The sequence below is a fragment of the Panthera tigris genome, chromosome E1, assembly GCF_018350195.1.
Source record: "Panthera tigris isolate Pti1 chromosome E1, P.tigris_Pti1_mat1.1, whole genome shotgun sequence".
NCBI classification, from domain to species: Eukaryota; Metazoa; Chordata; class Mammalia; order Carnivora; family Felidae; genus Panthera; species Panthera tigris.
In genome coordinates, this window is record NC_056673.1 from 49298951 (window position 1) to 49324863 (window position 25913).

Below are 25913 nucleotides of genomic sequence, written 5' to 3' on the forward strand. Positions count from 1 at the left end.
ATACCCTGGACACATTGGATTTGCCAGTCCCCCACAATTACCTGTGCCAAATCCTTAACATAAATCTCTGTCTATACCTGAGACAATTCTCCATCTCTCCTGTCGAACGTTGTGGGTTGAAATATACTCTTTTGGATGAAGACATGTTTTTGATGAAGAAGTTTTCACTTGGAAAGCTCTTGAGGATTAGACCCAGGATTTCTGGTTTTGTGGTTAATATTTTCAATTAACGCTCAAGATAAACACCCCTTCTCGGTTTAGATAAGCATTTGCTGGTGAGAAAAGTAGGAAGGGTTTTAGCATTTGAATGCTTGGTGGATCTGGGTTATGTTTGAAATCACAACCTGGGGTTCCACAGGAAGCATAAATACTCAGCACTCTTGTGCCCTACAAATGGGTGGTGATAGTCTGGAAAGTTCTTGGAAATCTGGACTATGTGGATCCATCCTTAGCCAAGGGAAACTGAATGGGGACACACACACCCTTACGCTTATGTAAGCATAAGAAACAGGAAGAAATGGGCCACCAAAACATTTCTTCCTTTCATGTATGGGCTCTCTTTATCCTACTTCTGCTTAGTAAATGCACTACTGTTATTTTTTTTTTTTTTATGTTTTATTTATTTTTGAGAGAGAGAGAGAGACAGAGGGTGAGCAGTGGGGAGGGGCAGAGAGAGAGGGAGACACAGAATCTAAAGCAGGCCCCAGGCTCCGAGCTGCCAGCACAGAGCCCAACCTGGGGCTCAGACTCACGAACCGTGAGATCATGACCTGAGCCAAAGTCAGACGCTTAACCAACTGAGCCACCCAGGCGCCCCTGCCCACTGTTATTTATTTTGCTTTTAAGTCGTTTGCTATCATTTCAGAAACACTGTAATAGCAATTAAGGGATTTTTTTTTTTTAAGAGAAAAATTCTAGGTGCCTGGGTGGCTCAGTTGGTTGAGCATCTAATTCTTGATGGCAGTTCGGGTCATGACCCCAGGGTTGTGGGATTGAGCCCTGCATTGGGCTCTGCATTGAGTGTGGAGCCTGCTTAAGATTCTCTTCCTCTGCCCCTCTCCCCTCATGTGTGCTCTCTCTCTGTCTCTCTCTGTCTCTCACTAAAATAAAAAAACAAAGGGGCACCTGGTTTGCTCAGTCGGTGGAGCATCCGACTTCGGCTCAGGTCACGATCTCACGGTTCGTGAGTTCAAGCCCCGCGTCGGGCACTGTGCTGACGGCTCGGAGCCTGGAGCCTGCTTTGGATTCTGTGTCTCCCCCTCTCTCTGTTCCTCCCCTGCTCGCACAATGTCTCTCTCTCTCTCTCTCAAAAATAAATAAAGATGAAGAAAAATTAAAAACAAAAATAAAAATAAAAAAAGAGAAAAATTCACCTATACCTTCACTGCCCTAGAAACTGATTTTGAGTTTTTCAGGGACACGGGCCAAAGGCAAGGCTGGCAGACCTTGGAATCAAGGGCAGAAGGCCTCTGGAGAAGGGACAGCCACACAGAAACTACAGCGGAACAAGTGTCACTTCCGAAATGCAATTTACAAGTTGTTACTCTCACAGCGGCGCGGAGGCACTGAAAGAGCATTTGCACCATTTGGAACCCGCGGATGCTGTTTGGTTTTTCAGAACAGCTGTCTCAGTGACCTCTCCCCGGGCTCAACTCTCCACTGCCCGCTTCCCTTTTTGTCTTTTAAAGCCCCAGCATATGAGGATTTGGCAGCTAGAACAAAGTTGAGCACCACTGACACAGGAAATGGTCCACGGCTGGACTGGCGCCTGAATGTAGCTGAATGGGGACACACACACCCGGCCCTGAGCAGAGAAGCTGTTGTCACTCAAAGCGCTGAGCTCCATGGCACTGGCTTGCTCGGCTCCCTGTTCTAAGTGTCTTGACTGTGTTAGGAAGGTAATGGTGGGACACAGTACAACTCAGTCTTTTTTTCAGTTTTTTAAAAAAATGTTTATTTTTGAGAGAGAGACAGAGTATGAGCGGTGCGGGGGTGGGGGGTGGCAAAGAGAGAGGGAGACACAGAATCCAAAGCAGGCTCCAGGCTCTGAGCTGTCAGCACAGAGCCCGATGCGGGGCTCGAACTCACCGAATGTGAGATCATGACCGGAGCCAAAGTCGGACATCCAACCCACTGAGCCACCCAGGTGCCCCTATAACCCAGTCTTAACCTTGTAGTTTGGGTGGCTCTTCAGGAAGAGGAAGAGGTAGGAAGTCAACTGGCACTTAACTCACTGTATCCCACGCTGTGCTGGGCACTTTGTTTGTATACATTCTGCAAAGGAGAGTGAGTGGTTTTCGATCGCTGCCTGGGTGTGGGCCACACTAGCTGTGTGGTCTTGGGCACATCACTGGACGCTTTGCCTCATTTTCCTTTGGTAACACTGGCAACCAGACCTACACCACTGGGTTACTATGAGGGTTAAGTTAATTATTGTGCGTGAAGCTCTTCGTGCCAGGAACATGTGTGCCATTATTAGCTTTATTAGTTCATTTTAACACAGCCCTGCTTATCCTTTTATGATCTAGGAAACCGAGGCTCATGGAGATTAAGTCAATTACCGGAGATGGCAGAGCCTGAAACCAAACTCAGATTTATCTGACTGCCGTGTTTTCTTCTCATAACATGACTGGGCCTGCTTGATGCTATCGAATTCCCTCTTCTGCTTGCCAGCTTCGGGTTCAGTGTATTAGCCCTTCTTTGTACCGACAGGGGTGAAATCCTATACGACTCAAGCTCTGTCTTTAATCCCCCATTTCACCCATCCCTGGCGGTCAACAAGCCAGGGAGTGGGCGGGAGGAGAAACTTTCTTTCTATTTTTCCCTCCTGTGGGCCTAATCTGCCCTTCTGATGGTGCCTGTGCTGCCTCTGGTTTTCCAAAAGCAAAAGTAACCATAACTAAATAACAGAAATATCCTGACCAGCAGGACCCTTATCATAACCTGGCCGATTTAGGGGAGCAGATGGCCTCCCGGGGCAGTGCTGTCCAACAGAAATGTAATGTAAGCCGTATATGTCAGGAAAATTTTCCTAATAGCTACGTTTCACAAGTAAAAAGACAAAGATGAACTTAATTGTAATAATATTTAACCTGAGGTCTCCAAAATATTACCCATGTCCACCTGGAATCAATATAAAAATTCTTAATGAGATATTTCTATCTATTTTCTTTGTGTTAAATCCACGTATGCGTTTGGCACCCACAGCCCTAGGGCTATATATACCGTGTGATTACAACACGTATCAGACCCAAGGATACGTGTCCTCCAAAGGCCTTCTTTATTCATGTAGCGACTTTAGAAGTCTAAAACTGTCTCCCGCTCCCCCTTTCTTCCTTCTACCGACAGACGCTCTGATGGGGAAAAGAAAAATGGCCGAAGCAGTAAAGGAGCCGCCTTGTCTCCCCCTCGAATCCGAATCATCCTTGATGGGTGGTTTTGCAGGCAGTTGAGATTTCTCGTGTGGTCACAGAGGGTTTGCGCCTGTCTGCACCCTTTGTAACTTCTCCCCATGCCGGGTCAGGCGTCATGATGGAGGGGAGGGGGGTGTGCGTTTCAGGGTCTAGATGCACCCTGACAAGTCCTTTTCAGTGTCTCGGGCCCACAGACCGGCTTGGCCTCCACTGACGACAGCACCCCCGGAGGGGAGAGCGGCCCGATCAGCCAAGCGGACGCTCGGCAGGGCTCGGATTTCCTGGACCGGATGGCGGGCCCGTGCCCGGAGGCCCGCGCGGTGCAGGCCAGGCACAGGATGCGCGGCCGGGCGTGCTCATCCTGGGCATCCGCCGCTGCCGCGGATCCGCCGCGGCCGCCGCCTCCTCCGGGGCCTGGAAACGGCAGGAATCTCCCCACCCCGGCCCCGCGTCCTCCCCCAGCAAGGGGCTGCGGGGCGGAGTCGCCCACCTGTCATCCGAGACGCCCCACGTGGGTCCGCCCGGGTTGGGGGTGGGGGCTGGAGGGAGGGAGAAAAGGCAGAGGCGGCGAGGGAGGCGGGAGTGAGAGTGGGGCGGAGTGAGGAGTGGAGGCGAGGGGCCGAGCAGAGAGGGGAGCTCCCCCAAGCCGCGCCGTCGACGAGCGGAGAGCAGAAGGAAGAATAAAGGGGACCTGTGGTATCCAGACAGGAACAGGTAAGGGGGGCAGGTGAACGGAAGGAGGGGAGCGTCGGGCTGGAGAGAGTGGGGAAAGGATAAGAGGCGGGTGGGAGGAAAGGGCTGCGAGTGGGGGACGAGGTTAGATTAGAAAGGAGAGCGGAAGAACGATTCTAGGGCGTGGAGGGGCCAGGGTCCTTCTAAGAGGGGCTAAAGAGGAACCCGGGCCGCAGCGCCTTTAAGGTTGCCAAGGCGACGGCTCTGGCCAGAGCGAGGCGCATTGACGTCAGCAGTCGGGCGCTGATTGGTTGCAGCCGGGTCGTTTCCGGTGGAGCCGCCGCGGAGCCGCTACCGCAGAGTAGAGCGGGGCTGGGAGGGAAGCGCCCGGACAGCTCAGCCAGCCGCAGCCTCGCACCCGCTGTCCCGCGTCCGCCGCCGCCCGTCCCCAGGTGAGTGGGGTCGGCCAGGGGGCCCCGACGCGCCGAGCTTCGCGGCCCCGCCGCCCGTTTGGGGGCGCTGGACCGATCCAAGATGGCGTCACGGGGAGCGACCTGCAGGGGGATGGCCGCACCCCCTGCCCCTCCCCGGCCCCAGCGGGCGCCTCCCCGTAGGCCTCACGCCCCGGGCCGCGCCCCCGGCCCCGAGTCTGCGGCTCCGAGGCCCCCGGGTCGCCGGGACTGCTCCGGTGCGGGGCTCACCGGCCGCCCCGCCCGCGCGCGTTCCCCGCGCTCGGCGGCGCTGGGGCCCCCGGCCCTCCGCGGCCATCGCGCCCCTGCCGCCTCCGCACCCGCGCGCCGCGGCCTCCTCGCTCGCCCTCCCCCATTTCCTGAAGGACATCAGTTCGATTTTACTGGAATCCGCCATCGTTCCCCCTAGCATTGCTGGCTGATCTTGAGACTCGGCCGTTCTCGTTTTTCTTTCTAGGGCCTCCTTGTCCTCCTCTCCAGCGGTGGCTTTCTTTCCCTGGGAAAGCCTTCCGGGTGCTCCCCTCCTCCCCCCTGCTCCGTGATTTTAGCTTGGCTCCTGAATTTCATTTTGTCCCCTGTCACCTCCCCTTTTCTGATCTTCGTCCCCGTCCTTCCTCCGTCTTTTCGCCACCGTCGTGGCCTTCCGACTAGAGTAGGATGAAGGAAGGATAGGCCTCCCTTCTTCATTCTGTGGCCATGATTGTGGCATGAGTGAAGTGAAGGGCACTCTCCTGTCCTTCCTCTCGAAAATAAGTACATGGTCCCTATTAACCCCTGCAGCGCAGTGCAGGTGTAATGCCAAACAGCTACTTTGAGAGATTGTCAAGCGACTGGCCTTTCTAGCAGAGGAAAGAAAGAACACTTTCTCAAGATGACCCAAAGGAAGTGTTTCTGGCTGGTCCGAGGGTCTGCGGTCTGAATCAGCAAGTTTCCCAAAAGTGTGTTAAATATGCCCTCTCATGTAATCCTTTTGAAACTGAATTTTATCACAATTGAATTGACAAAAGAAAACTGAGTTTTCTTATGAGCAGGTACAATGCAGTGAAAGTTTAAAAGGAGTTAAATAATTTTGCGGGGGGAGGGGAGAAGCTAAATTGTTGGGCTCTTAGTTTTAAGAAGGAATACAGAGTATATCCGATTAAAAATACTAAGACAGTCAAGTTTGGATTAAGGGGTTCACCTGGTGACTGCATTAATCTTGGGGCATTTTTGTTAATTTGCTCCCTCAGGAAGACCAGCCAGTGTGTTCTTTTTAAGACTTTGTTTCAAACAAAAGGTCAATTTCACTTGTTAGACCCAGTTCTCTCATTTCTACCAGCCAGAGTCGTGATCTTTGAATGATTTCTCTGATCAGTTGAATACATGGATTGATATTCCTGAAACATGTCGGAATATTTTGGAGCATAAAAGATCTGATTTATCATTGTTCTTGGTGGCCTTTGGCATTATTTGAAATGTAGAAAATTCACTGAAGTGGATGATTATCAGTTCTTAATGACAGTCTGACCTGGAAAAGTGGCTGGTATAAATCCAAAATTAAAGAACCTTTTTTTTTTTTTTTTTAATTGTGTATTTCTGAAGTAGCGTGGTTCTTTTTCTGTGGCTTTTAATTTATGTGCTTGTCAGGGAGCTACAGACTTTCTCATGGTCTGTTAACTAGTCTGCTTGTGGGGCGCCTGGGTGGCTCAGTCGGTTGAGCGGTTGAGAGTCCGACTTCGGCTCAGGTCAGGATCTCACAGTCTGGGTTCGAGCCCCGCATCGGGCTCTGTGTTGACAGCTCAGAGCCTGGAGCCTGCTTTGGATTCTGTGTCTCCCTCTCTCTCTGCCCCTCCCCTGCTCATGCTCTGTCTCTCTCTGTCTCTCAAAAATGAATAAAGGTTAAAAAAAATTAGTCTGCTTGTTATTGACCTTTATTTGTCAAAACAAAATGAATAACAGTGTAGCACTTTGGCTCTTAATCTGGGGTTTCTTTTTTTCTTTTAAATTTAGAGTTTCCTCTCTGGTTTCGTGTGCATTATATTTGGAAAAGACTGATGTGTATTGAATTCATCTGGGAGGGGGAGAGGACCTCAATTTTATTTTCTAATCTTAATGGCTTAATAATTAGGAGTTGGAAGGAAAATAACTTATGACTGTGTTGTTAAATTGGTAAGCTTTAAATTCCGGGGTAAAGTTAGCTGCTGTTATATTTCTACTTACTTTACTTTACATCCAGGTAGTTTGAATCCTCTAAAATTCATTAAATGCAGTTTATCTATTGATATCTTCATGTACACTTTTTAAAATGTTTTTATTTATTTTTGAGACAGAGACAGAGCATGAGCAGGGGAGGGGCAGAGAGAGAGGGAGACACAGAATCTGAAGCAGGCTCCAGGCTCTGAGCCGTCAGCACAGAGCCCGACGCCGGGCTCGAACTCATGCACCGTGAGATCATGACCTGAGCTGAAGTCGGACGCTCAACCAACTGAGCCACCCAGGCGCCCCTTTCATGTACACTTAAAATTTAACCTGTTTTAGCATTTTTCTGCCCAGTCAAAGAAAATGTTTTGACATTTACCTGCCCAAATCTTATATGATTTATTTGGGAAGGTTCTTTGGTTTGTTTTTGCTTTTGTTTTTTTCTGTTAAGGCTATTTTCTTTTACCAGTGTGTTTGTTATCACTTAGGGCCGGGATTTTATAAAAGAATCTGGAATAAAAGGTTGCTTTTAAAATTCGTCTGGAGATCATTTTGTGTTTTTAGAAATTTTGATTATGCTAGTGGTTGGCTAATCCGATCCTTTGCTCCAGGGGTTTGTTGAGCGACATTAGGACACTCGCCCAGGATAGGAGTCAGGTACAGGGAATGTCGGAAGTTCTTCATTGTGCTTCCTTGCTTTCACTTAGAGCGGACTTGTGTGCACTTGTAATTCTCTGTCCTGTTTGCCATTTACACACTTTCCCACATCATCATGATTTCTTTGCAGGGGGAGAACTGAATGAAATTCCCTTAGGGTCCTGACTCCTCAGTGGCCCTCCTCCGCGGGGGATAGTGGCTGGTCCTTCCTCCCAGGAGCGCGGGTTCTTGCCTCTTGCTGTTGCTGCCTGCAGAACCCAGATCCCGCGCCAGGAACTAAATGAAACACTTCTTTGGAAGAATGCTATTTATTTCTTTACATATTTTCTTTGCGAACCCCCACCTCCCTGTTTAAAAAAAGAAAATCTCCGGAAAAAAAAAGCCCTTGTGATTCAGTTGCCTGATGAATTTCAGTCAAAGGCCAGATCGGCATGTGCTCTTTAGCAATCGTTGGCCCAAGCCTGTGTGTGTGTTTTCGCCCGCAGACAGCCATGGCCTCCGGCAGCACCGCCAGTGATGAGGAGCGCAGCCTCCGCGAGTGCGAGCTCTACGTCCAGAAGCACAACATCCAGGCGCTGCTCAAGGATTCCATCGTGCAGTTGTGCACTGCCCGGCCCGAGCGACCCATGGCATTCCTCAGAGAATACTTCGAGAGGCTGGAGAAGGTAAAAATACACGCGGGAGACCCGACGAGCCCGGCGACTGTTACACGTAACGCCGTCGAACGTGCCCAATTTGTACCACTTGGAAGAAAAGGAATTTGGACCAAACAAGAAATCCAAACTAGAGTTTCACAAAAAGAAGTGCAGTTAAGGCATTTCTAGTAATTTTTAACTTCGTGATCGGTAGAATGCCTCAAACAAACCTGCATGGCGAGTTTAGCTGGGTAACGGAGGGCTTCTGAACAGTAGTCCCTTGTAACCGTTTTAATTGACCCATAAACCTGATTAAAATAACTAGATACGGTTGATCAGAGGTAGCGGTTGTAGGACACGAGAAGTTCTACAGTGCTTGAAAGCAGCTAATGCTTCCGTTTCCTTCCACAAAACGAGTGAGCTTCGTAGGCCTTGTTTCACCTTTTAAAACTAATGTAATGAAGCATTTGAGTCTAGCTTCTGACAAAGCGGGGGATCTGAAGCAGAGGCGTCCGTTTCACTGTGGACTGTATCTCAGATGAGTCGGACTGTAGAGCAGAGACGCAAAGGGTGACGTGACCGGTGTCGGAATTTTCCTTTACTTACGGTTTTGGTCAGGACTTGTTTCCTCTTGAAAAAGAGCAGTTCAGTTTTTATTGTTTATCGTTCGTCCTCATTGCGTGTGTCACTGTGACCTAAGGATATGCTAAGTGCTTTTCTAAGCCGAATGGTAATCAAGGACAGTGCTTCAGTTCACTTCCCTCAAGAAATGATGAATGAGAAAGTCTGGAACGTTAAATGCTTTCCGTAGTTTGATTTGTTTCTGTAAATTGAGATAAGTTTACAGGGTTTTTTATACATACTGGAGCTTTGATGTGGTTTGAAATGATTATGAACCACTTGGGAGGCATTTCTTAGGTATGTGGTGATTAATCATTTAATTGTATAATAGAAATATTCCCATTTGTTTGGAAAATCTTTCAAGTGGCGTACCATATTAGTAGAGAATCTGTGTATACTAAGATTTTAAAAGTGTTTGGGTAGCTCGGTGATCAGACATTTTCTACTACTGTTTTGTTGAAAAGGTGTTTGTTAAAATTGGTGTTTAGTACCATGATTAAGAGAATTAACAACAAAAGAACAATTAACCGGTTCCCAGGAATGTGGCCTCGCTGTTTTAGAATTGTATTAGGAAGTCTCGTTTGCTCCCTTGTAAGCAATTTCCAAATCGTTCGTGAAATACTGTAGAGCCAGGCTGCCGTGGGCGTTCCCTGTTTTGAAATAAAGTGCGTTCCTGGAGATCTGGTTCTGAAATGGGTCACTGTAAGGTGATCCCTCTTCGCCTCAGACATCAATAGAAACCATCAGATGAGGGAATGAAGTGGGTGGGACATTAAGGGTGTGTCTTTTTATAGGGAACATGGAGCGTGTGGTCACTGCAGCGCCTGGCCTTACCCTCGCGCTGCCGAAGCCTCACCGACGGGAGGCGAGAAAGCGTCCTTAACGGAGTGTTTTGCGGATGGGATTTTTAGATTTAATGTGTATTAGCCTCTTTACCTGTTAACAAGAGTCCTGGCTGACACACTCCTTCCTGTAACTCAAGGGTCTTTATTTCACATGCGCACATTCCTTTAGCCAGGGTCCAGTGTAGATATCTGGGCTTTTAAGGAACTAGATTTTCAACTTTTCCACAGGTCGTTGTTCTGTACGTTAGGTGTTGGGTTTAGTATGTCTGGAAATACACAGTCACGTTCTTGTCACCTCCTTTCCTGTGTTAGCCAGGGGTCGTGTTTCTGGACCTTGAGCTACTCAACGAGAAGTGTGCCCCAGACTCACAATTGGTCCATTGGAAAGCTGCTGCGTTTTCCTTCAGACTGTCATCTGAAATTGAAGTCCGCACTTGTGCATGTATTTATTAGAACCTTGCCTGTCTGATAGGTCAGAGGAATTTTAATTGCCGTGACCACTGAGCGTCTCCTGTGTGCCAGGTTCTGCGTGAAGCACTTTGCACACGTACATACTCCTCATTTCAGATGTGAGAGGTAGGTGACTATCACCATGTTAAGAGGTAGCGGGTAAAACTAAGAAGCGGAGTGACGTGGCTGTGTACACGTGGCGTGGCAGTTAACTTGTACTGGGGCGGCATACGACCCCCTCCTCCCCCACCCCGATCTCAGTGGCTTACTCCACATAAAGCCCCCGATTGCAGTGGCTGACTACAGAAGACCTTCTTTCACTGTCCTGGACAGCTCTTCTGGGCTCAGCCCCTCCTGTCTTCCTGACTCCACAGGTTTCTTGTATGCCGTTGCTCAAGGCGAGAACCACCGGAAGCCCAAGCAGGGCAAACCATCAAAGTGGGCGCGGTATGGTGCGTCCACTTACATTCCAAGGCCACACCCCACGTCCATTTGCTTGGAAGTTTGTCTCCCCTGTGGGGAAGAGTGGAACGGCGAGGGGGGAGAGAGAACGAGTAATTGTTGGAAGCCTGTTAAGTAAGTGGTGAGGACACTGAGAACTTAAACTCGAGGACGAATGCCGGCAGCCATGAAGTAGATTGGGAGGGTTTTTTGGTGTGTTTTTTGGCTCCTTTTGGCTTTTGTTTTAATAAGTGGGAAAACCGAAGAGGGGAGAGGCTGGCAGCAGAATGACGACAGCAAGGAAAAGGATATAAAAATGTATCCTAATATGTACTAGGATTCGATCTCAGTAATGGCTGTGAGTCACCAGGATGAGGTTATATCTGATTGCTGTTTAAAGAGGATCCATGAAACGATGTTAAAAATCAAAATGCTTTTGGTCCTTAAAAATTATCTTAAAAATTCATTTAGATGTCGTTCCAAATGAGATGCCGTTTGTGTCATTTTTCGTGAAATTTTTGTGAAATGCCAATGACAGATTTTTGGAGGTAGAATTTGTGTTTTAATTTATGGCCTTCAGCTAAATTTGAGGAGACACGAGTTTTATAGTTTTTTGTTAGTATGAGGTGGGAAAACTTACTGGTTTTTGGAATTACCAGAAGGAAAATGAAGTGGGTTTTCTGAAAAATGTGTTTAAAAAAATTTTTTTTAAAACATTTATTTAGTTTTGAGAGACAGAGAGCACAAGCAGGGGAGGAGCAGGAGAGAGGGAGACACAGAATCCAAAGCAGGCTCCAGGCCCTGGGGTGTCAGCACAGAGCCCTACTCCAGGCTTGAACTCACAGACCGTGAGATCGTGACCTGAACTGAAGTCAGCTGCTCAACTGACTGACCGCCCAGGCGCCCCTCTAAAAAATGTAGTTTTAAAGAAAATGGTTACATGTTTGCACATGGTTCAAAATTTTGCAAGTACAAAAGGGTGTGACATAATAAAATATAATGAAATGCATGACATCTGTTTCCTATATAAATATATAATCTAACATAGTATAGAAGATATTTTATCTGAGTAAAATTGTACATTGTTCTATAATACTATATAAATACATAGTAAAAAGGCCCATTCCATTGTCTTCTTGAGTGCAGCCAGTTTTCTATAGATAATATATGGGCATTTACCTACAAATTCATATATAAAAAAGCTTCCTGTTTTCCAGCAGGTACATGGCATTCCATTGTATGGAAAAACTATAATTTATTTAACCATTGAGGACCATTTTGGTTGTTTCCACTGTTAGGCTATTACAAACTATTACAAATGATACAATGAGTTACTTAGTATATATGTTTTATCACATATATGTATATGTTGGAATAAATTCTTAGAAGGAGAATTTCTGGATTAGTTGGTCAAGAAGTAAATGCATTTGTAATTTAGTATAAAGCATAGGAAGATTGTTTTCATTGTATGTTTTTCTTACTGTGTTTTCTTCTAAGTTTGAAAATTAGAAAATCCAGAGAAATGAGAAAAATAAAGCCAAACCTTCTCTCCAGAAAAGAATAAAAATCAGGCATGATTCTCCTAATAGAAATTAACATTGTTAATACCTTGATGGTTATCACCCTAGGCTTTGTTGTGGCATATCTTTTATTTGTAGAAGCAGGGCTAAATACCATGTCAGAGAAAAAGTAGGCATCTCATTAATTTCTTTTATCAAAAATCTTTTTGAAATTATCAGTAAATGCGAATAAGTTCATTTAGAATTTGAAAAATGGTTTAGAAAAATAATGGAGAATGAATGAGTCAAGTGAATGAGAGCAATAGTAGAGAATACGTTCTTGGGTTTGTTTTTTTTTTTTTTCATTTTTATTTTATATCAAGTATAATAACTTTCTTTACTGCACAGTTAAGAGGCATTTCTTTTTAAGGCCCTGGATCTGAAAAGTAAGAATATTAAAGAGTTTATCTCAGTTTTTGTATGAATTGATGTAATGAGATTAAAAACAAGTGAACTTTTGGTTTTAATTTCAGTGTAATGAATAATAAATAATATAATAAAGGTATTAAAGAATATAAATAATAGAGATAATAAAGAATGCTTATAGCTCCTTTGGGAGAAATATTATTAGATCTGATCTTACTTAAATTCTTGGTTACCATCGCATCATTTCATAATTTGTTTATATCTGAGACTCCAGCCAGAATATGAATTCCATAGGCTTAGGACCCTTTCCCGTTGGTTTTGGTATTGTCTTTTCCTAGCATCGACTTGACATGGCAGATCCAGAGAATACTTAACTAAATTAAGGAAATAACCCAGTAACCTAGACATTGTTGTATCACTTTGCTGTGCCTGAGTGGTTATTTCTAGGTAACAATTCTTTTGGGGTGTGTGTGTGGTGGGGAGTCTTCATGCTATCCGTAGCAGCATACGGAAACCTAATTCCCCAGGATTTTGTTTTGCAGTTTATTGCTGTTGTGTGCATTAGAAGGCATTGTTGTCAATGTATTACCATAACCAGTATCTAATTTTTTATTTGCATGTTATGTGTCCTTGTACTAATGGCTTTCGTTTATTATTAAATATGGTGTCTACTATCATCTGAGGAAACAGTATAGCCCTTTCAGAGTATTTCTTTTCAAACTCGACTCCATTTTTTTTTGCATTTGGAATGGCCTTTCCCCTCTTCACTTTCACATTGGTAATAGAGGAAGAGATTTTCAGTGATTGAGATTGGGTCACACTAGAGAGGATACGAGAAGACCAAATCGACATGCTGAAGGACCTCATTTTATAAACGTGTAATTTTTTTCAGGAGGAGGCCAAACAGATTCAGAATCTGCAGAAGGCGAGCGCCCGTGCAGATTCGAGGGAGGATGAGATCTCTCCTCCCCCACCCAACCCAGTGGTTAAGGGCCGGAGGCGACGAGGTGCCATCAGTGCTGAAGTCTACACGGAGGAAGACGCTGCGTCGTACGTTAGAAAGGTAGTTCTGCTGTCCGCACGATGGGGCACTGTTTCCGGGACCCACGTGGTCGTCCGCTAGCCGCCTGTGGTGATGCCTGCACCATTCTGAATAGTAAAACACAGGATGGGTTGTACTTCGTCCTGTACGGTTCTTGGGTCCCGGGGAACAGGTTACTGTACTAAACATGCCATTAGAGGAAATAACTAATAATGATTGTAAAACAGCGAACGGTTGTATTTGGGGGATTTTCTTTTCCGGTTGCTTTGCAGTAGAAGAAGCGGGCAGTGCTTTTTCTCTTGAATCATGGTTTCTTTTTGACATCCCGTAACTCATGTCGTGAACCTTTTATCCTGGAAGCTTCCTTCCTCCTTTTGGCTCTTCCTTGGAGCCAGCCTGCCATTTTGAGTTCTGCTATTGGCCTGAAGGGGGAAGAGAGTTGTCCTGACGAGAGGCCTGTGAAGCTCATAGTACGTGGTCACGGTTTAAAAAATGACTAATTGTCATAAACTGCTTAGTTTTGCCTCAAAATAATGACCTTGCAAGGTGTTATGGTTTGTGACTTCAGTCGTTGACTGGAAACCAAGTATGAGCCTTCAATATAGGCTTGGTTGTAGGAAAGGGGATTAGTCAGTCAATATTTATTGAGTACTTTGTAGATCACAGATAGTACAAGCGTGTTGTGTTAAATAGTTAACTCAAAGCAGTCTTGTGTAAATACCATAGCGTATCTTGACGTTTAATTGAAAGGCACGTTCAGACATGATCTGGTTTTGGTTTATGGAATTGTCATTGGATCTTCTGTTCTTTTCCAGGTTATACCAAAAGATTATAAGACAATGGCTGCTTTAGCCAAAGCCATTGAAAAGAATGTGCTCTTTTCACATCTTGATGACAATGAGAGAAGGTAGGTTCGGGTTCTTGGTTATACTGTTTTTTCAGAACACCCGTGGTCCCAAACTAGTCTGCTCACCGCGGCAAGTTTTGATAATCTTTCCCCCGATGACGGTCCAGGCTGAAGATCTGGGAGCTTTAAGTCAAAGGGTGGTGTTTGGAATCCATAGAAGATGCACATGAGATGTGACTTGAGGCCTTGTGTGTCTTGCAGCGATATTTTCGATGCCATGTTTCCGGTTTCCTTTATTGCCGGAGAGACCGTGATTCAGCAAGGTAAGGGCTGCCGCTTCCGCGGCCTGCAGTGCTGTGGGCCTGCAGGATTTTGTTAATTGGAGTTCGTTTTCTTCTTTTCGGCCTACCATTTTCCTTCTGTCCTACTGCGGGATTTTCCGATTTCTTTCTTTCTTTCTTTCTTTTTTTTTTTTTTGAGTATCGTTGACACACAATGTTATATTGTTTTCAGGTGTACCGTTTACTGATTTGACAGGTTTGTACATTAAGCTGTGCTCACCACGGCTGTAGTACCACCGGTCCCTTTATAGGACTATGACGGTGTCACTGACTGAATCCCCTCCGCTGTGCCTTTCTTCTCCGTGACTCACTCATTCTGTGACTGGAAGCCTGTCCCACTTCCCTTTGCCCATTTTGCCCTTCCCCCCACCCCCTGGCAGCCTTCGGTTTGTTCTCTGTATTTATGGGTCTGATTCTGCTTTCCAGGTGTCTGTTCATTTGTGGGTGTGTGTGCTTTTTCTTTAAGATTCTACCTACGAGTGGAGTCATAGGATATTTGTCTTTCTCAATCTGACTTATTTTACTTAGAATAATGCCCTCTAGGTCCATCCATGTTGTTGCAAATGGCACGGTCTTCTGATTTTTTTTTTTTTTTTTATGGCTGTGTAATGTTCCATTATTTTCCTTATTCATTTACCTGTGGATGGACATTTAGGGTACTTCTATATCTTGGCTATTGTAAACAGTGCTGCGGTAAACATAGGGCTGCATAGATCTTTTCAAATTCGTGTGTTCATTTTTTTCGGGTAAATACCCAGTAGTGGAATTATTGGATCACTGGTATTTCTTTTTTTCATTTTTTAAAATGGTTTAACGTATTCTGATAGCAGACTTAACGTGGACAGCACAGAAGATCAACAACGTTAAAAACATGTACTTGTGTGTAGGACAACTCAGTTAGAAAAGCATAGTGAATGGATCACATCTACTGTCTGATAAGAATGCTGCAAACACTATTTAGTTGTCATCAATATACTTGTTTTAAGAAAATCCAAAGGTTGGCATTGTCCAGAAAAATGTAACAGGGTTATTTATTATTGTTACATAAAGTTAAACTGCTGAAACGTGTTCACTGAGACATTTTGACTTGCATTAATGCTTTATGTCCCCGCATTTATATTAAAAACTCACACACGGGTGCCTGGGTGGCTCAATCAGTTAGGCGTCCGACTTTGGCTCAGGTCATGATCTGGCGGGTCATGAGTTCAAGCCCCGCGTTGGGCTCTGTGCTGACAGCTCGGAGCCTGGAGCCTGCAGCATGCTTTGGATTCTGTGTCTCCCTCTCTCTACCCCTCCCCCACTTGTACTCTCTGTCTCTGTCTCTCTCTCAAAAATAAATACTAAAAATTTTCTGTGCAAAATATTAATATGTTATTATATATTATATATAATTATAATATTAAATAATACTAATAAATACACATTTTAAAAGTTTTGCTGTGCAAAAACTTTTTTTTTTTTTTTTAAGTAAATTTATTTATTTTGAGAGAGAGAAAAGCCCAAGCAGGGTCTGTGCTAATAGCACAGAGCCTGATGGGGAGCTCAGTGTCAGGACCCTGGGATCATGACCTGAGCCAAGATCGAGAGAGTCAGATGCCTAACCAATTGAGTCACCCAGGGGCCCCTGCGAAAGCTTTTGATTTTGATGTAGTCCCTTGCCTACGGAGACATCTCTAGAAAAATATTGCTGTGGCTGACGGGAGAGAAATACTGTTTTCTCTTACAGGATTTTTATGGTTTCAGGTCTCATATTTAGATCCTTAATCCATTTTGAGTTTATTTTTGTGTATTATGTTAGAAAGTGGCCCAGTTTCATTCTTTTGCACGTAGTGTCCAGTTTCCCCAGCACCATTTGTTGAAGAAATTGTCTTTTCCCCGTTGTGTATTCTTGCTTCCTTTGTCGTAGATTAAGTGAGCATATACTTGTGTGTTTATTTCTTTATTTTATTTTATTTTATTTTATTTTATTTTATTTTTATTTTATTTTTTTTAATATATGAAATTTACTGTCAAATTGGTTTCCATACAACACCCAGTGCTCATTCCAGAAGGTGCCCTCCTCAATACCCATCACCCACCCTGCCCTCCCTCCCACCCCCCATCAACCCTCAGTTTGTTCTCAGTTTTTAACAGTCTCTTATGCTTTGGCTCTCTCCCACTCTAACCTCTTTTTTTTTTTTTTTTTTCCTTCCCCTCCCCCATGGGTTTCTGTTACGTTTCTCAGGATCCACATAAGAGTGAAACCATATGGTATCTGTCTTCCTCTGTGTGGCTTGTGTGTTTATTTCTAGGCTCTGTTCTGTTTCCCTGATCTGTGTGTCTCGTTTTGTGTTAGTACCATACTGTTTTGTTTACTGAACTTTGTAGTATATCTTGAAGTCTATCTGGTATTGTGATACCTCCAGCTTTGTTTTTCTTAGGATTGCTTTGGTTATTTGGGGTCTTCTGTGCTGCCATACAAATTTTTAGTATTATTTCTTCTAGTTTTGTGAAAAATGCTGTTGATATTTTGATAGGGGTCATACTGAATCTGTAGATTGCTTTAGGTAATATGGACATTTTAACAACATTAACTCTTTTAGTCCTATGACCATGGAATAGCTTTCTGTTTGTCCTTGTCATCTTTCATTTCTGTCATTTGTGATTTACGGTTTTTAGAGTACAGATCTTTTACCTCTTTCGTTTATTCCTCGGTAGTTTATTCCTTTTTGGTGCACTTGTAAATGGTGTTACTTTTTAAATTTCTCTTCCTGCTACTTTGTTACTAGTGTATAAAAATGCTGTTGATTTCTGACTATTAATTTTGTATCCTGCCACTTGACTGAATTCATGAATTGCTTCTCGTAGTTTTTGGTTGGAGTCTTTAGGATTTTCTATGTATAGTGTTGTTCGTGTTGTTTGCAGATAGTGACAGTTGAAACTTCTTGCCAATATGGATGCCTCATTTCTTTTTTGCGCTGATTGCCGTGGCTAGGACTTCAGTTCTGTGTTAAATAAAAGTGGTGAGAGTGGACATCCTCGTCTTGTTCCTGAACAGAGAGGGAAAAGCTCTCAGTTTTTCACCTTTGATTCTGATGTTAGCTGTTTGTTTTTTGCATATGGCCTTTTGTTGTGTTGAAGTATGTTCCTTGTAAAGTTAATACCTATTCTCCTCTAACTATTTGAAAAAATAGAGGAGGAAAGGAAGCTTCCAGATACATGCTCCAAGGCCAGCATTACCCTGATGCCAAAACCAGACAGATACCACAGGAAAAGAAAACTATAGGCCAATATCACTGAGAACACAGATGCAAAAATCCTCAACAAAATATTCATATTCAGCAAGACATTGAAAGGATCATTCATCACAGGCAGGCAGGCTTTATTCTGGGGATGCAAGAATGGTTCGATATTTGTAAATCAATCAGTGTCCTACACCACCGCATCAACAAGACAGATGCTAAAAATCACATGATCCGCTCAACTGATCCTTTTTTTTTTTTTTTTTTTTTTTAATTAAAATCCTTTGAACTTTGGAGTGCCTGGATGGCTCAGTCGGTTAAGTGTCCGACTTCGGCTCAGGTCATGATCTTGCGGTCCGTGAGTTCGAGCCCCGCGTCAGGCTCTGTGCTGACAGCTCAGAGCCTGGAGCCTGTTTCAGATTCTGTGTCTCCCTCTCTCTCTCTGACCCTCCCCCGTTCATGCTCTGTCTGTCTCTGTCTCAAAAATAAATAAACGTTAAAAAAAAAAAGTCCTTTGAACTAAAAGGCACACTTTCCCTAAAGGACTACTGTTTTCTCTAGTATCTGATTCAGTTTTGTTTATAGTAACTTTTGGAGGATATTGCATTTTAATTTTGAATGTTGTGTGAGATTTTAGAGCCATATATATTTCGTATATCCTTTATATTATTAACCACTTACAGAGTAAAATAAAGTAGGAAGCGGCAAAGCAGTTGCGTTCTGAATCACATAGCACATCTGTTCATAAGGTTCTCGGGCTTCTGATTCTTAGCTTTTTTGCCTTGTGTATTGACATGGATCCAACCTTATGGGTATCCCCCTCCCCTGTTTTCTTTTATTTACTCTTGATATTTTCGTGGGTCTTCATAATCCTTGAGTTTTCCAGTGTAGTGATAGTCTGATATTTTGTCACTTACTCTGTTTGTTTTATTGTCATGATCATGTAGCGGGTACTGTCTTTGTACACATACAGCTTTTGTTTCGTTTTAAGTTATTTTTCAGAGCTGTTCTTTACCATGATGAGATGACTAAAAAGTTGATCAATTTTATGGCTTTAAAAATATATCGTTGGACTTTCTGAAAGGTTGTGTTAATTTATAACACGCTTTCTTTGATGGCACCTCTGTAAAATAAATTTATTTTTACATTAATTTGATAGTTCTGATGTATGTTTCCTCAATTTGCATTATACACCTAACTTTTTGTACTCTGTTTTAGGTGATGAAGGGGATAACTTCTATGTGATTGATCAAGGAGAGATGGATGTAAGATTTAATAATAGAAACATGTTGATAGTCGTAAAGGTGAATGTGTCGATACTGATTACTTGTAAGAGTTTCTGAAGGGCTGTTAAAAGCCTCGTATGTCAAATTCCAGCAACATCTTTTGCCAGGTATTTTAAATGACACAGAGAAACTTTTTAACCTATCGAAAGGCAATTTCGTTCGCTAGACATTCAGTTTAAATCTCTTGCTGGAGTCCCCGGTTAAGGCGCTTGTGCGTACTGTGTGGTAAGGTAGATGTGAGGGAGACTGTCCGTCAGACCTGGGAGTTGGCGCTGAGACTAGGTACAGCTCTCTTGATCCTGTGAACCTTGTTTACAAGGGAAATGGGCATAATAACAGCACTGCTGTCGCAGGATCATTAGTTCAGTGCCGTCTGCAGGAGGCACGGCACTCTCGAAATGTACACGCGGTTGACGCTTCGTTTACCTCTGCCCTGATCCTCCCCGTGGGGAACGTTCTCATGTCGGGTAATTAAGCCCGTGAATCACAGACACTCGGGTTTGCGCTGCTGTGTGCTACAAACATCATGTATTCCGGTTTAGAAACCAAGTTGAGTATTCTGGCTCCTTGGAAGGTGTTTAATCCCAATGTGTTTGTGTGTGTAGGAAACAACCGGTCCTTTGTCATTTGCCTTTTAGGTCTATGTCAACAACGAATGGGCAACCAGCGTTGGGGAAGGAGGCAGCTTTGGGGAACTCGCTTTGATCTATGGAACGCCTAGAGCCGCCACTGTCAAAGCGAAGACGAATGTGAAACTCTGGGGTATCGACCGGGACAGCTACAGAAGAATCCTCATGGTGAGCCGGCACGGCTCTTGGAGTGCGACGTAGAATTCAGTCTGTGTCACGGGTGTTTGAGTCTTATCGCCAGGTCTTTTAGAACAAATGTCTGGCTGCAAATAACACGGGAGACACATGTGGTGCGTCTGTAGTGGTCAGCCCACGTTTGGGAACGTCCCCATTTGCACGTCAGGTAGCTTGCCAGGTGCTGCTTCTGAGAGCACGAAGTGCCTTACGGCCGTTCGCCAGTAACCCGCTTCCCTAAACGGCAGGGGGGTTGTCGGTAGTGCAGACGTCCCCTCGTAAGACTGGAGGAAGAAACAAAATGATAAAACCATCGGAACGTTCTGCTCATGTAGAACCTTGTGACAGGTTTATAGAGTAGTTTCAGATGTTAAGTGCCAGCTGCTGGCCTTCGTCCTCTTGAATGGTTTCCTTAAATTTGTGCCGTGCCTGTCTGGCTATTTGACAGTCTGCAGTTGGACGTACTTCGAACACTTGAGGTGTTTGGGGGATGTGTGTGTGGAGATAGACGTCTACGCGCCTGTAAGGACGTTCCAGAGGACTGTGCTCCCCCCTCTCCTTCCTCCAGATGCTTGGCGTTTACCAGACCTCACAGATAAGACAGCTTGGTTAAGTCAGGGGCTGGGGGACTGTTTGCGGTAGAAGGTCTGCAAGTGGTAGCCGTTTTCTCTCCTTCGTTCTGTGGAAGACTGGGGTCGTGGGCAAGAACCCTGGGCTGGACATAACGTTCAGCTCTAGTCACTCACGTAACTTGGTAGCTTTCTTGGAGAATTGATGGTGCGTCTGGCCTTTCATTAATTGCTTGTCCTAGGCACCTTCTTTGGCCATATGCCTGGTCTGACTTTTAAGGGCGAGTTACTCAGCTGCTTATTAAGCTGAACCAGCGGCTTTGCTGTCTTCAACACGAAGCATCAAGAAGCATCAGCAAGCTTTGACTTTTTTTCTTTTTTAATGTTTACTTAACATTTAATATTTATTCCGCAGCGTTATGTGATAATTACACATTTTTAAGATCACTTTTTTTTTTTTTTCATTTATAGGGAAGCACGCTGAGAAAGCGGAAGATGTATGAGGAGTTTCTTAGTAAAGTATCTATTTTAGGTGAGTTTTGGAAGATTGCACGGAGAATTGTTAAATTGAAGTGTTAGTGATACATGCTTATGTCATAAAAACTGCCCTGGTTATCAACTCACTTTTTTCTTTTTTTTTTTCTTTTTTTTTTTTTTTTTGCTAACAGTAATGACAAACACAAAGTTGAAGTTTGACCAAGTTAGAAGTAATTTTACAGTGTATTTAATCTACTAATCTATGATACACCTCTTTACTAGTGGTGGACGTGGGAAAAACTTCCTGGAATTATGTGCTACTCATTCCTCTGGGAGAGACAGAAAGGCTAAAAGTGTCCTTCTTTGCTGATGGACATTGGCAGTCATTCCCCCTCTGATTTCTGTCTCTGTTGCTCCGTCGGTGAGTTGACTGGTTCAGGAGAGTCGAGCGTTTCCACGAATGCCTTTTCTCTGTAGAAAAATTAGGTGTCATTTTCTGATTTTCTCTGAAGAAGTGCTGGAAGTTTGTTGAAATTGAGTAAAGCAGGTTAACTGGACATAGTTGTATTTTGTTTCACGGCCTCACAGATGTTGTTACAACCTGCTCTGCCGGGGGCGGGGCGGGGGGGGGGTGGTGATTCTTAGGGAATAGTCTTCTGCCATTTTGTTAGAGCGAGTTGACTTCTCCCCCCGCGTTTGTCCTTTCTCTGAGTGGGTTACATTTACTTAATGACTTGGGTTTCCGTTTGGCTTTGGGGAACTGTTGTCTGGTTCTCCTCGTGGGTTTCATAAATAAATTCAACTTCGGGTTTAAATAGGTAAGTTATTTCTGTGAACCTCTGGGATAGTACGGATGGTGACACTCTCTATGACTTTTGGGTCTTGATTCGCATGGACGGTGTTCTTCAGGAAGACTTAATGATTACATTTTTTATTCCTTTACCATTGGGTGCAGTTGATAAGTTAACCTGGCCACTGGACCACTGAAGTAAGGATCTAAGAGTTATCTGTAAGTAGGAGGAGGATCTTGGTGAGACTTGAGGTCATTGAAGAGAGGCGCCATGTTGAACCTGCAACACTACTAGAATGTTAAATGGGCATGGCGATGTGACTCATCGTTTTGATAGTTTTGACATTTTTAGCAGTGACAACTAGCGTAGAGAAATTCTTTCGATTCTCGCCTTTCAGAATCTCTGGACAAGTGGGAACGTCTCACAGTCGCTGATGCGTTGGAACCTGTTCAGTTTGAGGATGGGCAGAAGATTGTGGTGCAGGGTGAACCAGGGGACGAGTTCTTCATTATTTTAGAGGTAACGGAGCCTGTGTTTGATATTGGGGGGAAAAAGCAGTACACCATAAGAGAGAAGAGGGGCTCATTCTGATTTCCAGCTTCACTTTTTAGTAATACCTGATAGATTTTATTTAAAAATTATCTTTCACTTAGAAATGGTGTTGTGCCAGGCCACCGTATTTTAAATGAGTTGGAGTCCGTTCTGGAAGGGCTGTTCAGGAAGTAATGGCCAGATTCTGAGCTCCTCGATCTTTTATCACGCAAGCCAAGTGAAACTTACCCATTTAGCGTAACAAACTATTACGGGTCTGTACTGTCCTTGTTAAGATCGCGTGTCTGGACCATTTGGCAAATAAGGGTTAAAGGCAAGCGTGTAAAGGCTGAAAGCTACTATGTTTTCTATCTTCACAATTCATGGAAATGCATAGCAGATACTCCTGCCCGCCAACCAGAGCCTAAAGAGCAGCTTTTGTAGGAATGTGGCTCAGTAGATGCTAATTGCTAAAAGCCAGGAGTCGAGCGACTGTTTCTTTGGAAGGCCAGTTGGTAAGTGACTGAGGCTTTGTGAGCCGTGGGGTTTCTGTCGCAAAGACTCAGCGCTCGCACTTCGACTCTTGGCGCAAGAGTGCAGCGCAGAAGCGGCCAGAGACGGCGTGTAAATGCGTTGGTGTGTTCCTGTGACGTTTCGTTTATAAAAACAGGCGGCGAGCTCGGGTTGGGCCCCCCCCGGCTGCGGTTTGCCAACCCGAGTCTCAGCCCTTTGGCTCCTGGGTGTGAGAAGGGGCTCCGGCAGGGCCGTGGGGCAGAAGGGGACTGGAGCTCACGTCGTGACTCTCTCGAGTCATCTTTTACGCGAACGGGAGGATTTGAAATCGCCGCCGCGTCTTTTTTTTATTTTTCTAGGACAAAGTAGCCCCGCTTGCATCTGCAGAGGGGCACCCTGGATTTGAAAGTATCTGTTTTGCCATTTGGTGGTTTTATTACAGGGCTCAGCTGCTGTGCTACAACGTCGGTCAGAAAACGAAGAGTTTGTCGAAGTGGGAAGACTGGGGCCTTCTGACTATTTCGGTACGTGGCTGTCCTTCAAGTACGTAGTTCGAGTCCCCTCTCAGGGAGATAACGCTGAGAGGTCTCTCTTCATTCTGTCTTTCTCCCGAATATTACTTTTTCACCGTAGTCTTTTTGGCTCTCCGAGAGAGGGAGATTGTGACCTTTACCCATCAGTAGTCCGGTCGCCGACGGTCTCCTGTTGGTCGTGTTTAAGTGCGGATGTCGTGGGGCCCGTGCCGGGCTTGAAGAGCGGTAGACGCGGCCTCCTCGTGTCTCGGAAGCGCCCCCGCGGGGGTGCTCCCGGGACGCCCGCCTCCCCTGACACTTGTCCCCCCCTTCGCAGGTGAGATCGCGCTCCTGATGAACCGTCCTCGCGCTGCCACGGTGGTCGCTCGCGGCCCTTTGAAGTGCGTGAAGCTGGACCGACCCAGATTTGAGCGCGTCCTCGGCCCGTGCTCAGATATCCTCAAGCGAAACATCCAGCAGTACAACAGTTTTGTGTCGCTGTCTGTCTGAGACCCGCCTCCCGTGCCTCCCTGTCGTCCTGTCCCCGGTCCGTGCCTCCCTCGCGCAGACGGCTTTCCCCCCTCCTGGCAGCACGGCGGCTTCTCGTCTGTTTGTATTCAAAGTCGCTTCTATCGCACCGTTTTTCATGTGGAGCGTTGACCGGATGCCCCGACGCAGTTAAATAAACAGAGTTCTGTGGAGACTCCGCTGTTACTGCTTTTCTCTCTGTGCAGTGGTAGTTGCTCAGCCCGGGCGGCCGCGTAGGGCAGGGGGGTGACAGCACGAGGGGCTTCTGTCGCTCAGTGACACAACTTTCCGGTTACCGTAGGCATATTTTAGACTGTACTCATATGTGCTGTACTGCTCTATAGAATTAATGATTTCTCATTAAGTTCTGAGGATTAGGAAAAACAGAGCTAGAAAAATCCTAGTATAGTAGAAAGACATCTGCCTGTACTTAAACTAGCTTAAGGGTGGGAAAACGCCCATTTTTGCTAAGGATCGGATGGACGTGATCTGTTGAGTTTTTTCTTTCTTTTTTTTTCTTTTCATCAGAATTTTTGTCAAGCCCCTTCTCCTGGTCTTGTGTCCTATTGTTAGTGTTTCCCAGTTCTGCCATGTGTAGATGTGGCTATCTCTGCCTGCCTTTTGAGTTTGAAACCAGATCTAGGCTGCAAACACTGAGTTACGGATTAACTACGTCTGCCTCAGCTCAAAAATTCTGATTAGACCCGTATTTACCCAGCTAGTGCCAAATGCTGATCACCAGATGCCGAGTCGGGAATAAGGATTTGAGGCCTACGCTCTTGGTCGTTAACTTAGAGCTCTTGGCTAAATGTACACGGTTCAGTTGACTCTGGGATTCCCTCCTGTGTTCATTAAACACCGACTGCAGGAGACTGAGTTTGCTGGGAATAGAACACACGGGACGAATGTCCTAGCAGAAAAATGGAGGTGGTGTTGGTAAAGGGAGAGGTGCCAGGGGCACAGAGTTCAGTGCTGGGGACTCTGTGCCGCTAAATTCCCTGGGGCGGGAGATTTGGGAAGAGTGTTCTACACGGGCTGGGGGGGCGGTGAGGCGTGTCTCTGTTCTTCCAGGTTGAGAAGTTCTGCTTTTCCATTTAGCATTTCTTTCCCTGGCAAACGTTCTTGATGTTTTACAGCAGACTTGTGTTTCGAGTCTTCACCTTATTTCAGTCTTTTCCAGCCTCAACATCCTTCTCTGTTCCATTATTCTATGTGCACCAGTGATAACCCAGTGGTTTATTTTTATTTTTGTTATTTTTTTTTAAACAAAATTTCACAGTTCTGTCATGTTAGGCGCTGTTGTTTTCATTGTGATTTATATGTAACGTACGGTTACGTTGGGGAGTGACTGCAAGCGTTTTTCCATCTGTGGGCAACTGGCTGTGATTATCAGTCCCGGGACTTCCAGCCCTTTCCTGGGGAATTTAAATTGGTCATGGCAGGTTTGGTTCATAGATTTGAACGGTTTTCAGGTTTTGTTAACTGAGTTTGGAGGATAAATCTGGGAAAGCGGTTTTATTTACATTTTAGTGTGATGGCCACCACATTACAAATTTTTGTGTTTTTCAAAATTACACTAAATGAAGGTTTTCTGATCTGTACTTTGTGTTTAGCTATCTTTTCTATTTAAAAATGAAAAATAAAAGTTCTGTTCTTGTTAGCTTAAAGCTTGATTTAATCTTTGTTTAAATGCCAAAACTGTACTTAACTGAATTCTTTAGAATGCCGTAAGTTTGCACAGTTTCGTATATGTATATAATCATGTTCACGTGTATTTGGATACATATAATGCCTTCTAAATGAGTTTTGCTCTTAAATCATTTGGCTTGCTGTTTACTCCCTTTTGTAGTTTTTAATCTAAGGAACTTTAAGTCTAAACTGAAAAGTTATCACATTTAAAGCTTTCTCTTTGTGCAATCTGAGTATATGTCAGAAATCACAACTGGCATAATTTGTCTTAGTTGATATTCAGGGCTTTAGAAGTCATTGTTTCCGGGCGTGGTTAAGTGAATTTAAGAGATTTATTGCTCTAGAAAGTACAGATGGCCAAAGGACCATTTTGTATTGTTTCCTGGTTTACTAGTCTGGTTATACTGTGTGTGCTAATATACTCTATTCTTTTTGTTATAGATTGTCTTAACGGTA

The 25913-nt window shown here is 44.7% G+C and overlaps 1 protein-coding gene across 2 annotated transcripts; it reads left to right on the top strand.

Moving 5' to 3' along the window:
• The first annotated feature begins 4012 nt into the window (after window positions 1–4012).
• Window positions 4013–23943, top strand: PRKAR1A (protein kinase cAMP-dependent type I regulatory subunit alpha). 2 transcript variants are annotated; one of them, XM_007077545.3, is made up of 11 exons: window positions 4013–4127; window positions 7876–8055; window positions 13200–13370; window positions 14165–14256; window positions 14458–14519; window positions 18977–19023; window positions 19683–19841; window positions 20888–20948; window positions 22082–22203; window positions 23171–23252; window positions 23578–23943. In XM_007077545.3, exons 2-11 carry the CDS (start codon window positions 7882–7884, stop codon window positions 23748–23750), a joined length of 1143 nt encoding a protein of 380 aa, XP_007077607.1. In that variant the 5' UTR covers window positions 4013–4127; window positions 7876–7881; the 3' UTR covers window positions 23751–23943. The 2 variants fall into 2 exon arrangements, with proteins under 2 accessions (XP_007077607.1, XP_042821928.1); XM_042965994.1 differs by lacking the exon at window positions 4013–4127 and adding an exon at window positions 4403–4537.
• The last annotated feature ends 1970 nt before the right edge of the window (window positions 23944–25913 follow it).